Here is a 16,287-nt window from a genome sequence, read left to right as displayed (position 1 = left end):
ACATCTTTTTAATCCAGGATTTCCTAAAGAAAACCGTTAAAAATCACAATAAAAGTCAACTTATAGAAATTAAAGGGGAAATGAAGTAGGTAGGCCACTCATGGCATCCTTCGACTCATGTTTTTGTGCGTAAGTCAGCGTTCATAATGGCTCGTGAGTACTTCATCATTGTTAAGATCAATAATCGTTTAGCAGTCAGTTAGGAATTAAACAGTCTTTTGCAGCCTGATTGATTTCATACTAAAATACAAACCATTATGCCTCATTTACCACTGCCCACTGGTGCCAACTGAATCGTGAATCAAACTTGAGAAATGTCTCCAAAGGTTGGTTTTCGACCCTGCGAAACGAGAAATGTTTCACATCTCCTTGTTCGCACACGCCCATTGTTTTATCCAACGTTGCGTAAGTTGGGAACGAGATCTTCTAAAGCGCACCACTCGAATGGCACGGTGGCTTGTGTCGAGTGCGTTAGGTGAGCGAAGTGTTTCCGTATCGTCTCGCTCTCACTGTGCCATAGTGAGTGTATGCTTTGGATGTCTAGTATCCTAGTTAATCTGGTGACTTGTAATTAATGGTTATTTTTATCGGAATCGACAGCAGTTGTTGTTAATATAAGACAAGAATGGAACACATTAGTTGTGCTGGTGGAAAATGCGCGCACAAGGAACAAAGGCTTTTGTTTTTTGGCCACTGAGAAGGCCATGTAGTGTTTGGTGTGCATGACAACTGTTCTCGTGAATATATGAGGAATTAATTGGGTTTTTGATCGTAAATATGTTTGTGAAGCTTGGAATGGCTTGCTAACTTTTTGTCGCCAATCGAAAGAACTTTGATAGTTTGTTATTCGCTCACGATTCGTGACGAGAAGTTTGCACGGTCGACGAACGTAGTGATGGTCAACCGATCAACAACAACTGAATGTATCCGAAATACCAACAATAACACAAATGCTATGATAAATTTTTTTCCATTCTAATTGGGCTTGTCAATGGCAGCGACCCACGTCAAAGTAGGCATAACAGTACAACAGTATACAAGTATCGTGGAAATGTATTTCACATTTGATTAATAGCTGCTGAGGGCACTTTAGGGCACGATTTAGGCATAAACAACTCAGAGACTCTAGATCAGCGACTCACAAAAACGGAGTAGAAATGTTTCATACTACAAACTAATGCAAACAAGCAAGAGCGGGTGATAAAGCATGATTCAGATAACATTTCTGGATGGTCCCCTATTTCCACATTATTCTGGTCAGACTGTATTACAAAGGTGAGACATTCCTAGCCAGGCTATGTCAGCTAAAGGCTGTTGTATAGAGCTTAGAAGTGAGTAAAAAGTGAATCCAAACAGAGCCAGTCAGTTTTCCAAGGTGCAAGGGTGATCAAAAGCCTTAGTACACTTGAGCAAGTGGAGGATGAAGAAACAACCCCTCCGCTAGTGAGTTTTGTCCACGGATGACTGAGATGAATCGACCGGCACATCAAGTCGAGAATCAGGGGGTTAAGTGAAAAATGTCACACGATCCAGTAAGTAATTTGAAGTCAGCAGCCGGTACGATTTTAAACGACTGGAACACAATCACTGACCAATAACGGCCTCAGAGAAGTCTTGAAGTGGGTCTGTAACCTGAAGATCCAGGTGGGTTGATGTGCTGTTGATGACACAACTTTTCTCGGTAAGCAAAACTCTCATGGAGTAAGGAAGAAGGCCTTCGCTGCGGAGTTATTTATTAGAAAACGCCAAGTGAACAGTTACAGACTATTGAACAGGGGAGAATAACTCACATATGCATCTTGTTTACAAAACTGAATCTCCTTGAATGCGCATACCTGAACTTTCCTGGATATTCATTGACTATTACTCAAATACAAGCAAATACTACAAAGCGACTCCACAAATTCCGTAATAGAGTTCACTTTTGAAGAGATGTGAGGCGGATATACGAGAAAAAAAATACTACTCGAATGCTTCACCACCAGTAGCATCACCGTTATAATGGTAGTCCTGAAACGGCTTGGAGTGTGATTTTTCATGTAAGGAAAGGTGGACTGTTATGACGAGTCACAAATGAGCATACGACGCTCTCTACCCCATAGACTCCTAATTATCCTGTGTACCAGACGGACGATTTGATGATATGATATTGCATAAAATCATAGCTGTTGTTCCGGTGCACGCAGATCTTCAGCTAAGTGGTCCCTACTAAGAATGTTTGAGGCGAGCTTGTGATGCTAGTGTACTCTAATGGCCTCTTTCTCGCAATTCTGATAGATCAAGAGGCAATTAATACCTCCATAAAAATTTGGGCTTTTATCTGCAGTATTCATTGAAATCGTAAAAATAACAAACCGGTCCGATTTGTTCGTACCAGCGGAGCTTGAAAAACGGTAATTAAGTTTGTAATTTTGTCTTGCCTTGACGATTAACCAAATGTGACAGCAAATCTTTCATGATTTGGGCGATTCGCCCTCCGAATTGGATTTGTACGAACAGAAAGCAAGCGCTGATGTGACGAAAGAAACGGATGGCTTAGCAAGAGTTGACCTCATATAAAAGGTGGTGGAAGTTTCATGTGGTCACATTATCCTACTTCTAAGCAGAATTCCCCATTTCGCTGAAATAATTGAAGCAAAATGCGTGCAGGTTTATGTACGGCCGAAGAGAGTTTGCTCCATCATAGTTTGCCAAACGTCGCCTAAGTTCGAACTTTTTCGGCGGTCGGACAGTAAGTAGTAGTTGCGTAAAACTCTTCGACAGCCCATGACCGATTTTGCCCTAAGTTGCTGAAAGTTCGCTGAGTATTAGCCATGAATTCTCGTCACTCCGCCTGGTGAAGCTACGAGCATTGGTGGGCCAACCTCCGGACGCCAAAAGACAAGTTATTCATAGATGATTAGCGATATAAGGGGATTAGGAGAAAGCTCTTGCTTGGCATCCGTTAAACCAGCTAGATGTCTTCGACAGCCATGACCGATTTTGCCCTAAGTTGCTGAAAGTTCGCTGAGTATTAGCCATGAATTCTCGTCACTCCGCCTGGTGAAGCTACGAGCATTGGTGGGCCAACCTCCGGACGCCAAAAGACAAGTTATTCATAGATGATTAGCGATATAAGGGGATTAGGAGAAAGCTCTTGCTTGGCATCCGTTAAACCAGCTAGATGTAAAACAAGCGTCGTCATAGTATGAATAGTGAACCGCAGGCAGTATGCACGAGCACACTTAGAAACGTGCGGCAGGATAATGGCGCGACGAAATGGGTTTTATCGCGAAACAGACGCAAATAAGACGCGCTGCATTCATTTGGCCTGCAAAACTTACCAGAGTGGGTCAACCTACTCGACAGTGAGCTCGGAATAATTCTGTTCCGACGTCTTTTGAAATATTGGTTTGATTTTTTTCCCTGAACGAACAGCATTACTTGGATTCTCACTTATGAACGTCATGGTTTAGCATCTTTTTACTTCATCTGGAAAAGGCTGTGCGCATTTCGGCACTTAATGAGAAATGCTCTGGAAATTGTAAAACTGAGTCCAACACGGTCAGATGCGCGCGAAAGTAGGTGCGATATATTTCTCCCATTAGGATATTTCTCCAAGTGTTCTCCTGGGAATCATAGCTTGAAGCGGTGTAACTTTTCCGCACAATTTCTCCGATTATTAAAATAATCCTCGTCTGAGATTCTTTCTTCACATTGCACCTAAGCAGGGAACTTTATCGGTGGTTCCAGTTGGTGACTATCCTGTGTGACTATCCTGTCTTGAATGTATAGAGGAGATGAGCAGAATATTCAGTCCAGCCAGGGGTCCCGGGACTATTATCTACCACACGGATGACCGTACTGTTGGTCTCAGTAGCCAGTCGTTAAAAATAAGAAAAACCCTTGCCAGGTTAGAAGCCGAACACAGATGCATATATCGGGACTTTCTTACAAACGTATACGACAAATAAAAAACACAATAGACTGAAATTTTGCAGAGTTCAAAAGTGCGCATCATACAAAATGGCAAAAAATATACCCCTGATGATTCTTGTCATGTGATCGTAACCATAAACACAGACCCGAGTCTAGAGAAACTATACATTATGAGCACTAAGTACATTTTATCGAAGTTCTTTATCTGGACCATAAATCAGTCTAGACAGATTCAGGTTCCTCACATATATATTTCGTTCCGATCACCAACCGCCGTATCTTCAATAACCTACGTTTAAATTAAGCGGTTGGAAGCATTTATTCAATGCAGACATTACAAGAAATAAAATGTATTCTGAGACGTCTTGCTTGTCCCACATCTGAGATTTTTTTACTGTTTAGAGGGAAGTACACGCAAATAAACTCATAAAGAATTGGCAGTCACATTTCCAGACTCGTAAAACTTTTTTTCCTGATGAAGCACCACACCTGGAAGATGTGCGATACGCCTAAGGGTTGATCAGATGGCGTAGCAACTATTCGGTTTTCGAGTGTTCAGAATTGTTAGACATATCTCTTCGTATGCTTAAATATACTGGTTTCTGCTACCTCTAAATGAAATGGATCAAAACTTCCTGGAAGTAGCCATGAAAAAAACCTTTGTGCTTCATTGTTCACGTGTGTGGTGGTGATGATGAACTACGGTAAGATCAACAGAAAGAGCTCTATAAAGAATCCTACATCTGAATGAGCGCAATTCCTCACATTCTTGATATAACTGGTTTGGAATCGATGCATTTTGAGAAAGACCCCATCAAACTTCAAAAAACTACCAGGCGCATCTCACAGCTGCAGGTTCTCCAAGAAAGGATGTCAGAATACACAACTGTTGCGCTGGCTTTCGCAACAGTCTGGTACAAAATACCTCCATGAGTGGCCAATTTTCGGCTTAACCGTTCTCTCCCCCAGGGTTGATTGGGACCTACAAAGTATAATTCTTATCACCAAGATATGGATTAATTGACTTATCCATGGAGAGCTTAAGTGTGTGGGCCAACAAGCAGTAGTTTGTCGCGCATGGGGTCCCAGATGTCAATAAGAACGCCAAAAAACTAATCAAAGGTGATCAGAATCATCGGAGATTGCTAACTACTTGAAGCAAAGCAGATGAACGGCTAGACTTGAAGCTTCATTCGTCGTAATTTGCCTGGGGATAACACAGAATCATGTCGCTCATTCGGATGACATCAGCACACTGAGCGCACGTTGAGGCTCAATGAAACTCTCAGATTTGGGGTTCTTTTCCGGCGAATACACAATGATAATATAGGTACCCTTTCGGGAGAGCGCTGAAAAAATCAACCGCTGCTCAGCAGGTAACGACCTCATTCACCCTTCATGATTCAAGTAGTTTGCTATCAAATGACAATCATAAGGGATTAACCAGAGGTGGTCCCATTAACAAAGTGATTGTTTCTACGGAAAAGAACAGAATAGGACTCTTCTCTACTGTCATCTTCCCAGTTCCGTGTGTGTTTCATCCAGAGCGAAAAAACTGCTGTTGTCAACGACAATTTTTCTTAAAATTGGCCAATATTTACTGGTCTCCACAAATGGTTGCTTCGAGAATGTGAACGGTAGTATTGGTGAGGTAATTTTGTAGGAAGGACAAACTTGTTTGAATCAGTATTTCTGATGAGCAATCAGACTTAAGCATAGAAGCAACGCCTCAAAAACTGGAGCTGAACCTAGACCACAGCTTAGGCAGACGATATTTGTATTATCAGTTCCTCTTTACCGTCTGAAGTTGCCTCAATGTACTATGTAGCTTAACCCAGATCGCTAAATAAGTCATTCCATTAATCAGGCTTAGCGAATTCTCAGACAGCCTGAAAAATGTCAACGGCAGTGAGGAAAGACTTGAATTACAACCTTGAATGATTTCCGGAGGGGCTACGCGGAGATATAGGGCACCGGTAAAACCGCGGATCAGCCAGATACCGAATCTCGGGCCTATTTTTCCTTGACGTCCAAAACATTTAATTATTTTCTTGATGGTTTTGTATTCAGGTTACATACCGTCTCGTAAGGCTGCAGAACAGAGAACTAAAATGTTGAAGATCACCCGGGTGACCTCAAATGACGAAGTCCTTGAGGCTGAGCGAAAAGTTCTTCGGAAGTGACATGAAGGACTTGTACTTACTTTGGGGAAAGCTCCAGTACCATTTGGCTGATTTCGGTTCAGTAGCTATCCGAATACACCGAGTTTGCTTGTTCTCTGTCTTCTAATCAAAGGAGTTCGCCAACCTGAAAAGAACATGCTTCTTGAATGAGAAGGGTGGTCCTGGTTAGTAAATAGTGTTTTTTTGTGGAGGAGAACTGAGAAGTGATATTAAAAAATCACTCCACCGGCCGCAACATCTTATTGCATGGTTTCGCAAATTACGTATCCTAGGAAATATTTTATCTCATAACTGTTTGATTTGGTTTGTTCTGAACAGAGACCAAAGTTAGCACCATTTAGGATGTTTCTTCCTGATAAAAGTTATCCTGTAGGACTGCTAATTGGCCGTTGCATTTTTGATGAAAACCAACCGTCTTTTATGTGGGATCCTGAACTGTGCTTGCATATGCCATTCGACAAAATACCCACCAAGGTCTGGGACCCGAACAAAGTTTCTCAACAGATTCTATACCGAAAGTGTAACGAGGTCCTCCTACTCACAGACTGCAAATCAGTTTTGCCCGAAATAATTCCGGTGCGGACAGTAACGTCCAAAAAATTTGTAGGTCAAACTCAGTCCTTTCTCTCATTGTTTTTGTGAAGGTCTGAGCAGCTGAACAACTTAAAAGCCTTGTCCATTCTTCGGGACTACGTAGCGACAGCGTTCAGCATCTGAAACTCAAAACAACTGGCGGGTGAGTTTTCATCTGAAATGGGGTTTTCGGATGACCAACTCCCATGGCATTAAAATTCCTCTGGTTTTCCAAATCGAGCTGTTATGCTTGTACTACTTAGTTTGCCTAGGGAAAGTGTGCAAGCGAGAAAGTGGTCAAAATAATCACCTACAGTGCGAACGCATTTCTCGCTGTCTCACTCCTCAAAACAGTTAAGTTCACTGCCTTTTATCCCGCGATGAAATATAGAAATCTAAGGAGTTTTTGTCATTTGCAATAGAGATTTCGTCCTGTAAGTGAAACTAATCTATGCTGAAAAGCCCAGGGGTACTGTACAGCTGTTTTATCCGTGTCTGAACCCATCAACAGTGCGCACCTCACGAAACTTGGGGAATTTGGTAGCCATGAATTCCCGACCGGTGTTCGAACACTTGGCAATCTGTTCACGACTGACTGACGAAAAGTGTGGTTATCTCTCATTTAGACAGAACACAGTACCACTCATCCTCCATTAACGGAAACGAGAGCACGTGGTCACATTTTGGCTGGCTACTCGAGTAACGACTTCCGGCAGTTGTTTTCAAAGGAAAACAGAAAATCCTAGAAAGTCTATAAAGAGCACACACACTGTCGCTTTTATCAATGGTTCTTGAGTCCACATCAGAATTTTATCACCTGAGACACAATAAGTCTCACCAATTGGTCACCTTAACTTGTGGCCGCGTTAGCTCTTCGCGGTTTACTTAGTTTTTCTTGAGTGATTTTTATATTCACAATGTTTTGAGATGGCTGTGAATTTCAGATTCTCCGTGCTGAAAAACGAATGGAGAATTCGGATACGTTGTATAAGCCGTAAATTTAAGTTTTCCCAACCGGAAAACACGTCAGCAGTGTGTATTCAAGTGTAAAACTGTGCGTACAGATGCCGATGTGACCGGTCCCTTGTAGCTTGGTTCTGAAATTGTCAAATGTTGTACGGTTTATTGTAGGTTCGGATAACACGGACATTCGAAATTGGCCTTTCTCCGCCTCAGATAAAATACTGCTGTTGGATACGTCTATTTGCAAGAACAGTAAATTCTGCTGAATAAAAATTTGGCTGTGTGAAACTCTGTCCAATGTGTTTGGGGAAGGGTTACACTTGGTTACCATTGGGGAATAGAAAAAGACAACATGTGGTACATAAGTGGTTTGGTAATGTCTTAGAATATTGGTATATTGTGCACATTTATTGGTAGTTGATCAGGTGGTAGGTGATCTGTTCGCCGAAATGAACTATTGACTTGCAGTCGTTTTTTCCCCATTCGAAGAGACATAATCAGCGCACGAATATATTTTGTTTTGAGAATGGTGTGGTAAGAATTACGGCAGCGTATGTTCGCCGAATGAACTATTGACTTGCAGTCGTTTTTTCCCCATTCGAAGAGACATAATCAGCGCACGAATATATTTTGTTTTGAGAATGGTGTGGTAAGAATTACGGCAGCGTATTCAACTTTGCGATTTCTAACTAACCTTCTTGTGAATCACGCACCAATAGAGCGGTTAATCAGGCAGGCTAAATTTCTCCCTGTAGCCAGATATACTGTACGATGTACATCGTTACGGATATAACTCAATATCACTAAAACACAGAGTAGTCTTCAAACTAAGAGTTGAATTTCCACAGCTGCCTTCCACGTCAATTTGTGCTCGAAGTTAAGGGTTCTCAATCAATTTATTCATGATACTGGATACTTAGTACAACGTACTTCCAGTATTATGCATACCCTTATTAAAAGTCAGCCCACCCATATTTTTCTTGCAAAGGGTCAAATAGTCTCAATAGTTAAAAAACTGTAAGCCAAAACCCAACGCAAACAGCACTAAATCAGCCAACTGCACTCATTTCCAAACAGATTTGGTTATTTTAGAGACTCATCTGAAACCGAGCTGAATCTCTTTTATGATATTTCAGCAACCTTATGAGTAGTGTATTACGTCCAAACTCAATAAAACTTACAGAAGCCCAGAGGGTAGAGGTCTGTCTAACATCCACAACTGGCGTCTGATAGATGATGATAGTGTAACGGGTTGCTCACGTGGATCGGACTGCGTTTTTTCTGGAGACGACACTGTGAATCGAACAAAATATGGCTTTACTGAGGCAAAATTTATGGAATTTAAGTATGAATAAACTTTGAAATCATAGTTTGGGTACAAAATTGTGTCTCATTTGTTGATATCATGGAGAAATTTAGAAATTCAATCCTCCTTCTTTACTAGTGGACAGCCTGCTGCCCCAAAACCAGCAGAGCACCTATTACGGTTTCGCCCTTCTTGCGGCTCTTCGTTCGCCTTAGTTAAAAAACTGTAAGCCAAAACCCAACGCAAACAGCACTAAATCAGCCAACTGCACTCATTTCCAAACAGATTTGGTTATTTTAGAGACTCACCTGAAACCGAGCTGAATCTCTTTTATGATATTTCAGCAACCTTATGAGTAGTGTATTACGTCCAAACTCAATAAAACTTACAGAAGCCCAGAGGGTAGAGGTCTGTCTAACATCCACAACTGGCGTCTGATAGATGATGATAGTGTAACGGGTTGCTCACGTGGATCGGACTGCGTTTTTACGGAAAATTTCAGCCCAGTTAAGAACCTTAAGACGGAGGATGTGTCAAAGACTGCATATATTTCAGTAAAGGGATAATTGTGGAAGAATACCTGAGTGCTAATGATCAAGGTAACGTCATTTGAATTCGCGTCATACAACTGCACCGTCATTAGGCACACACGTTAGAATTCTAGAGATTTATGAACTCCTGAAAGGATTCCTTCAACGAATTCAACATCATGTTCCTTCTCGGCGACGATGTGGTGTCGTTCTGCGTGGGTGAAAAATTGCTCACGCAGTTGAGTGACCGAAGGAAGTGAGTTCTGAAATATCGGATCATGGATCCAAACCCGAATATTAGTTGGGACCATCTGTGCCTGCCCGTGAGTACTTTGTATCCAACAATAACGCACCCAAATTGGGAGAATGCGTGCACCCTTTGGATGCGAGCCTTTACATCAAGAAGTCGCCAGAGTTTTGGATACATTTTTGACTCCGTCCCCATGGATTGTGCATTAGTATCATCATCGATAAGTCAGCAAAACAATCACGGGGAATTAATCTATTTCTGGACAGATTTACTAGCCTCTTCAAAACTGGATTCCAGTTTTAGAACACAGCCAGCCTCAGAGCGGCTGAAGTTTGAAATCATGCTATGAAGTTGTGCTGCTCCGCTAAGCACAGTTCACTCACAAAGTGGAGTACGTATTCTCAAATGCTCTACAAAAGCTAAGTATGTTAGTCATTTGCCCTGCCTTTTACCACTTGATTACCGAAAACAACGCTGTTTGTTTCGACGTGGAATTCCCAGTCAGCCATTTGACGCTCCAGGAAACTGCCAGCCAGTAACGGCTTTGGAGTTTTGACGTCTTTGAGTGGACCTTGCTTACGGACAAACAGATTGCCAATAACTCCCACTACTGGTCATCCGCTCATGGTCAAACTGTGAAGTGCTGGAATTACCAACAGGGAGGTTGTGATTTCGAAACCCTGCAGAGTTTCATGAGATGCGCACGGTTTATGGTTCCCAGCAAGGATGAAACGGCTGTACGGTAAATCTCGGCTTTTTAGCATAGATTGATCGGCTTCATTGGTAGGACAAAGCCTCAAGAGAAAGTGGTCAACAGAACTGAGAACAATAACGGTCTTTTACTTCAAAATACAACAAAATAGGCTGCCTATTCATCATGCCTCAGCAATAGCTAAAGTAGACGTATCTAATGGTTCTCTTAAAAACACTGAAAGCGTTCAGAGTTGCCTTCACTTTGTCATTCCTATAAGTGTTCACCTTGCGTAAAGACAGGTGCATGTAAAAACTGGTATTTTCCCTTGCTGTATGCGGTTTCAGCGGCAGTCTTTAACATAACAGGAATAACTTAAAAGGGTGTGATGATCAATCATGGAGATCACACGAAACTAGTCCGGGGTTTTTTATGGAACTGTTTGACCTTAAGCCGCTTTTACACTTCCGTATATCATCGGATACCATCCAGATTAAGACATCCTGATGTCCTGAGTGCTGATGGTCTGAGTTAGCTTTGAAGACATTGTGTACGAGCTAGCTAAGTGACTACTTATATCCTTTGGTTTTTAGATGAGCGTGAGTATATGCAAAAAGTTTTGTTCACCAAATGGATCAACGCCCAACTTGGTGTCTCTTCTGCAATGGACAATATGGAATCGTGTTCACCCATTATGGATATACAACGAGCACACCCAAATCACATGGCTCGTCTATGGGGGTTGCAAGAATTTCTATGCGTGCGTGAACTGTTCACAGATTTGCGAGATGGGAGAGTTCTTATCAGACTACTGGAACAGCTTTCTGGACAGTACCTGGTAATTACCCGGAAAGTCTGTTTTTTTTTCTCATGAATGAGTGATAGACATATGTTGGTCATAAAAGTTGGGAAAGAGGAACGACCAAAAAAACTACGTCTTTTAGAGCAGCCATTGACCAACGTTTTTCAAGCTGATGAACAGTGAATATATAAAATCAACTGTTTGTAGAAATGCTTGAAGAGGTTACCCACGACAACCGAAGCATCGGATTATATCACCTTACTTTACCATGGTCTGCTTTGAGTTCAAACTTTCCAAAGTAAATAAACCCCCAAATACGGACAGCGATCATGGAGCGACAGCAAAGAAAATAACTATTACTTACTAGTAGTCAGGTGTGAAAAAGTGTTTGACAGATTAGTGACACCTTGCACTGCACTTCGTGTCGAAGCAGACTGCCAAGGTATGCACCATAATAAATTTCCGTTGTCAAGATACTTAATTTTTCAAAAAATAGTTTTGCGGCCGTAGACGTATAGAATAGTCTTCCACTGTATTTTGCTTACGCATTTTTTATCAGTGTTCGTCCATGAGGACCCTTATTCAACGTTTCGCATCTCAGGAGTGCTTATTGCAGTTATCTGAGTTTCTATTCAATTAAATCTTATTGCATATTAACATTTTGAGACAGGCGGGGACTGCAAGTTTCCACACTGAATTTTTAAGGAGCTTGATGGAACACACTACTGATGGTTGATCGGATGGCAGTTGATCTGTTCGCCGAGCTTGTCAAATTGGCTTGCAACGTTTCGTCTCCGGTCGAGGAGACATTGTCAGTGCGCAGTTGAATAGGTGCTTCCTCCGTGCCTGGCTGCGTTTATGTAGTGTTTTGTGGGTTATCTAATATGCTGTCAGGTGATTGGCTAGTTGGTATATGCCTCCTGTTGCATTATTGTAGGGCCGACCGTCCTTTTTCTGCTGCGTTGTGGTCTGTATGCCTCTTACTACATTGGTTTGTTGGGTGGCTGCTTTGGGGTGCTTGCAGTTGGTCCGTTCCCGGTTTCTGTTTTGTTGTGGTCTTCCTTCCTTGAATCTGCTTGTTTGTGACGCCGTCTTCTATTTTTGGTAGTTTCCTTGCTTCAGTCTGATTGTTTGTTTCTTTTTTCCTTGTCCGACTCTGTATTCTGTAGTTCCGGGATTCTTTTGTTTGCAGTGACCGATAGACTGGATCAATTTCGATGTGTCTCTTGATGGCTTTTTCAGTAGAGTGCCATGCTTCTATGAACACACTACTCATAAGGATGCTGTAGACTCTGACCGTACCCGAGCGTCTTCTCCCCTCTTGAGACGTCAAATGGGTACAGTCTCCCAGTTTTTGTCAAATGGTAAGACGTTTGCAAAGTACATTCATTTGAACACTACTTTGGTTTCGGCGTCAGACCAAATCGAATTACAGCTAAATCTGTTTCTCTTACGTGATGTTCTTCAATTGGATGTGCAGCGCAAAAGGCACGTCATGTTTCATTGGGTACGACGTCCAAAATACAGTCGTACGTTTTCTTGAGGAAGACTACTCTCAACTTTGCTAAAGGCTATCTTACAGCCCACAACCTCCGTCCTTCTTGGGGTTCATGAGGTAGGCAAAGTCCCCAAATTTCCGCCAACCTTATGTTCTACTTGAGCACGAATTTTATGCAATGTTCCATATAGCGTTATTTTCAAGGCTCAGCCACATACTCAACTGAATTCCGACTGAGAATCTCTTTCCGTTTCTCGCTATCCTAGTGTACTTGAGCATTTATGCAATGTTCCATATAGCGTTATTTTCAAGGCTCAGCCACATACTCAACTGAATTCCGACTGAGAATCTCTTTCCGTTTCTCGCTATCCTAGTGCTGCACACATTCTAGAGATAACCCGTTTTAAATGATTCATCTTGATGCATGTCATGCTTGTGTGGTCCAACTGATGACTATTCAAAACAAGACTGGCCTCGCCCACAAAATATTTTTTCTTCGTGGTTTCTCATGATGTCTGTATGTTTTGAGTAAATCTTCTGTGGGTTTTAAACAATCATTAGTGATTTTGCACGCGAACAATCTTATTGTTCAAACCACCTCCCCTTCACTGACGTGAAAAGTGATCGCTAATCCAGGATAAGAGAAACGATATCACGTCCGAGATGAGAAATGAAACAAGCAGCGTCCAAAAACCAACCGAATCGGCTTCTATGGAGATTGCTTATCTGATCGTATTAGTTAGTGTGCACGCGAGAAACCCCCTGATTTCGCCAAATAAGCCCTGATTTGCCAGTCTATTTTCAGTGGGAACAGAGAACCTTCATCGGTGTTTTAACCGATGAGATAATAAGAATCACTGATGATAAGGGATGCAATATTGTCTAAATTTTCCGTTCAATTGCTGTTTTGTCTTTCTTGCAAAATCACCTATCTGAAAGTGATCAGTTCAAGCGTGAGCACTGAAGTTCGTACAAGTTAGGTGCAATTAAGCCCCGTTTGTTTGGACAAAACATAGACGCTTCTAAGCTTGGTATCCTTTCCAATGCATTGAGCATACGGCCGGAACTAAGACGTAATAAAGTTAATGTGAAGGTAGATTTTTGTTCGACCTATGTCAGATTCCAGTTTTTCTAAGTGAGATTACCTCTCAGTTGGGTAAATACATCTGGACACAATATCCTTTGTCTATTCACAACCCCCGGGGAGTGTGACCTTACTGTCCAGTGGTCTGGACCACTCCGTTTTACGACAAACTGGTAATAACCGTACACCGAAAAACGCTTTTTGTTGAAAACATATACTCCAATCGGTCAGAACAAAACCACCACAAATAAGTTGAAATTGGGAGTGGATATCCCATAGAAACAAAGTGGGGTGGAGCAGTTTCTCCATAGAATAGAGCAATCTTCCTAGTTGGTTCGTCTCATGAAAATGTACTCAATAACCCCAGGTTTTATCTGCAGAGTGGACTTTGTACAGATGTGTTTATGTAGTATCTCAAACAATAAAGTTCTTGTTGAAGAACAGGATGAAAACAAGAAACAAGGGGACCGTGGTAGCCCCATTTAACACTGATATTTCAGGTCATCCAAGTTAAGCCTAAAATATCTGATGAGCCAGTAAAGATTCAAAAGGCAAACTGGCTGTTATATTTTATGCCTAAAAATAGAGAACTGCTCTAATCTTTCTCATGACCTGGATAAGGAAGTGATTTGAAATGCATGGGATCTTTATAAGGCTTTTCCCACTTGCTTGAGTAATCAGACGTCTCAGATTTGTTAAAAGATAAGCGGGCACCCGGAATTTCCGAAAGCATGGCCGTCTTCCCTTAGTCTTAAAACGATTGTTCTGATTAGTGCACACCCCAAAAGTGCTAAATTCGAGTTTTCCCCTCACTTGCATTGATCGACAGTCTGATATCTGATACGTGAGGCAAGCGTGCTGCTAGTACACGCTGGATGTAGGTGAATTAACGCGTCTGGACCGGTGACCATGCTCGCTTTTTGAGTAAAGCAGTTCGTTTTTCTAAAAATGCCATTGTGGAATACAGTGTGTCAGAGGGGAGGGGTGCGAAACCATCATTAAGTCGCCCTGAGTACAGACTGAGAACAGCCTATATGTAATGCGCTGCTCATTAGGTTGCTGGAGGTTATTCGACGGCCCACGACATACCATGACATACCATGCTTCGCTTGATCATCAGTGGATGTGTGCACTGCCAAGTCCACGTTGGCTTACGGTATAGGTTCCGTCAAATATGGCCATCGTACGTCTGGACCAAAAACTCGTCAAGAAAATACAGCTGGTTTTCTGTTCCAGCGTACAAGTACTGTTTTGAAGACAAACTGAAGCATGGCACACCAGAAAACCATTGCTGAAAAAAATTGCTGTAAAGGTCATACTTAGTTAATACGTCGTTCGTGTTCATATCACTCGTTTAATCGTTCTTGATGACTTCTTTGTCCTAATAATGTGTAAACGTCAAGCGACATCTTCGGCTCTCAGGTGACAGAGTTGATGATCGGCGAGCCAACTGATTCAGAATTTGCTGTACACTTTCGTTTGACGATGATGTTGTGCGGATACGGGTGTAAACAAATGTGTATGGAAGGATGTGACTGTTACGAGTGGTGCATGAATAGAGCAGTGTCAGTGGATTTTCACTGAGGAGATCAGTGGAAGAAGCTCTGTACTAAAAGCAACTGCTTGGATGCATGTGCACTATTAGGTGCGATACTGAGCCGTACTTATTATTGTCTCTAACGATTGATGCGTTCGGTGTCGGGCTCCCCATCCATGAAGTATGCAATAATCAGTACAGCTGGTTTCAATGTCTATGGGTTTCAAACTTCGCTGCCAAGTCGTTTCGTGATCTTCACTGGTATATGTTTACCCTTTACATGGTTTTGCGGAAAGAAATTTCCAAAGCAATTGTCCAACTGGCAAACAGAGTACGTGACCAAGCCAACGCAACGTACGAAGTGTGACCAGTTCATCTACTGTAGAAAAGTTATTTTTTCGAAAAAATATTCGACATACTCTAGAATTCCTGACTCGATACTCCGAACAGGCTCTTTCGGAAATACTGATCTAGAGAGGTAAAAAAAATAATGATTCATTGGTTTCATCTTCGCCGTTTTTCAGAGTCAAATATGTTCACTATAAACGTCAATAATGTTTAGCCATTTTGATTTTATCTATGGCAGTCTGTAATAGAATTATTAGAGGCTATTTCTTCTGGTCATTATCTGACATCCCATTTCTGTCCCACAGTCAAAACCAAACACAGGACAGATGCGAATTCATCAGTTGGAAAATGTAAACAAAGCACTTCGGTTCCTCTACTCTCAAGGTGCTCATCTAGAAAACTTAGGTGCACAGGACATAGTGGACGGAAATCCAAACTTAACTCTGGGACTCATTTGGACGATTATCCTTCACTTCCAGGTGGGTCCCCGTGCTTGTATCCCTGTGCGAATTCCATTACGGTTGAGTCTGTTTGTGGCAAAATTTTCACTTCCGTAGTAGACAGGATTGGCATGTGTTTAACCAGAATACGCTTGTAGTCGGAA

General features: G+C 41.9%; 2 protein-coding genes across 2 annotated transcripts in view; one reads left to right on the top strand and one right to left on the bottom strand.

The window, feature by feature from the left end:
* Positions 1-16,287, bottom strand: part of T265_02247 (hypothetical protein) — a gene marked incomplete at both ends in the record, with an annotated part of 59,540 nt that overhangs the window by 15,199 nt on the left and 28,054 nt on the right. The window lies entirely within an intron of this gene.
* The window catches only part of T265_12962 (hypothetical protein), a gene marked incomplete at both ends in the record, with an annotated part of 46,502 nt that continues 41,224 nt past the window's right edge, over positions 11,010-16,287 (top strand). Inside the window, one exon of the mRNA XM_009166511.1 lies at positions 11,010-11,252. Coding sequence (XP_009164775.1) covers positions 11,022-11,252 — 231 coding nt within the window. The remainder of the gene's footprint in view (positions 11,253-16,287) is intronic.

This window comes from Opisthorchis viverrini (genome assembly GCF_000715545.1).
Source record: "Opisthorchis viverrini unplaced genomic scaffold opera_v5_26, whole genome shotgun sequence".
In the NCBI taxonomy this organism is placed as follows: domain Eukaryota; kingdom Metazoa; phylum Platyhelminthes; class Trematoda; order Opisthorchiida; family Opisthorchiidae; genus Opisthorchis; species Opisthorchis viverrini.
Note: the sequence above shows the minus strand (reverse complement) of the source record. Positions and strands in the feature narration are given on the sequence as shown.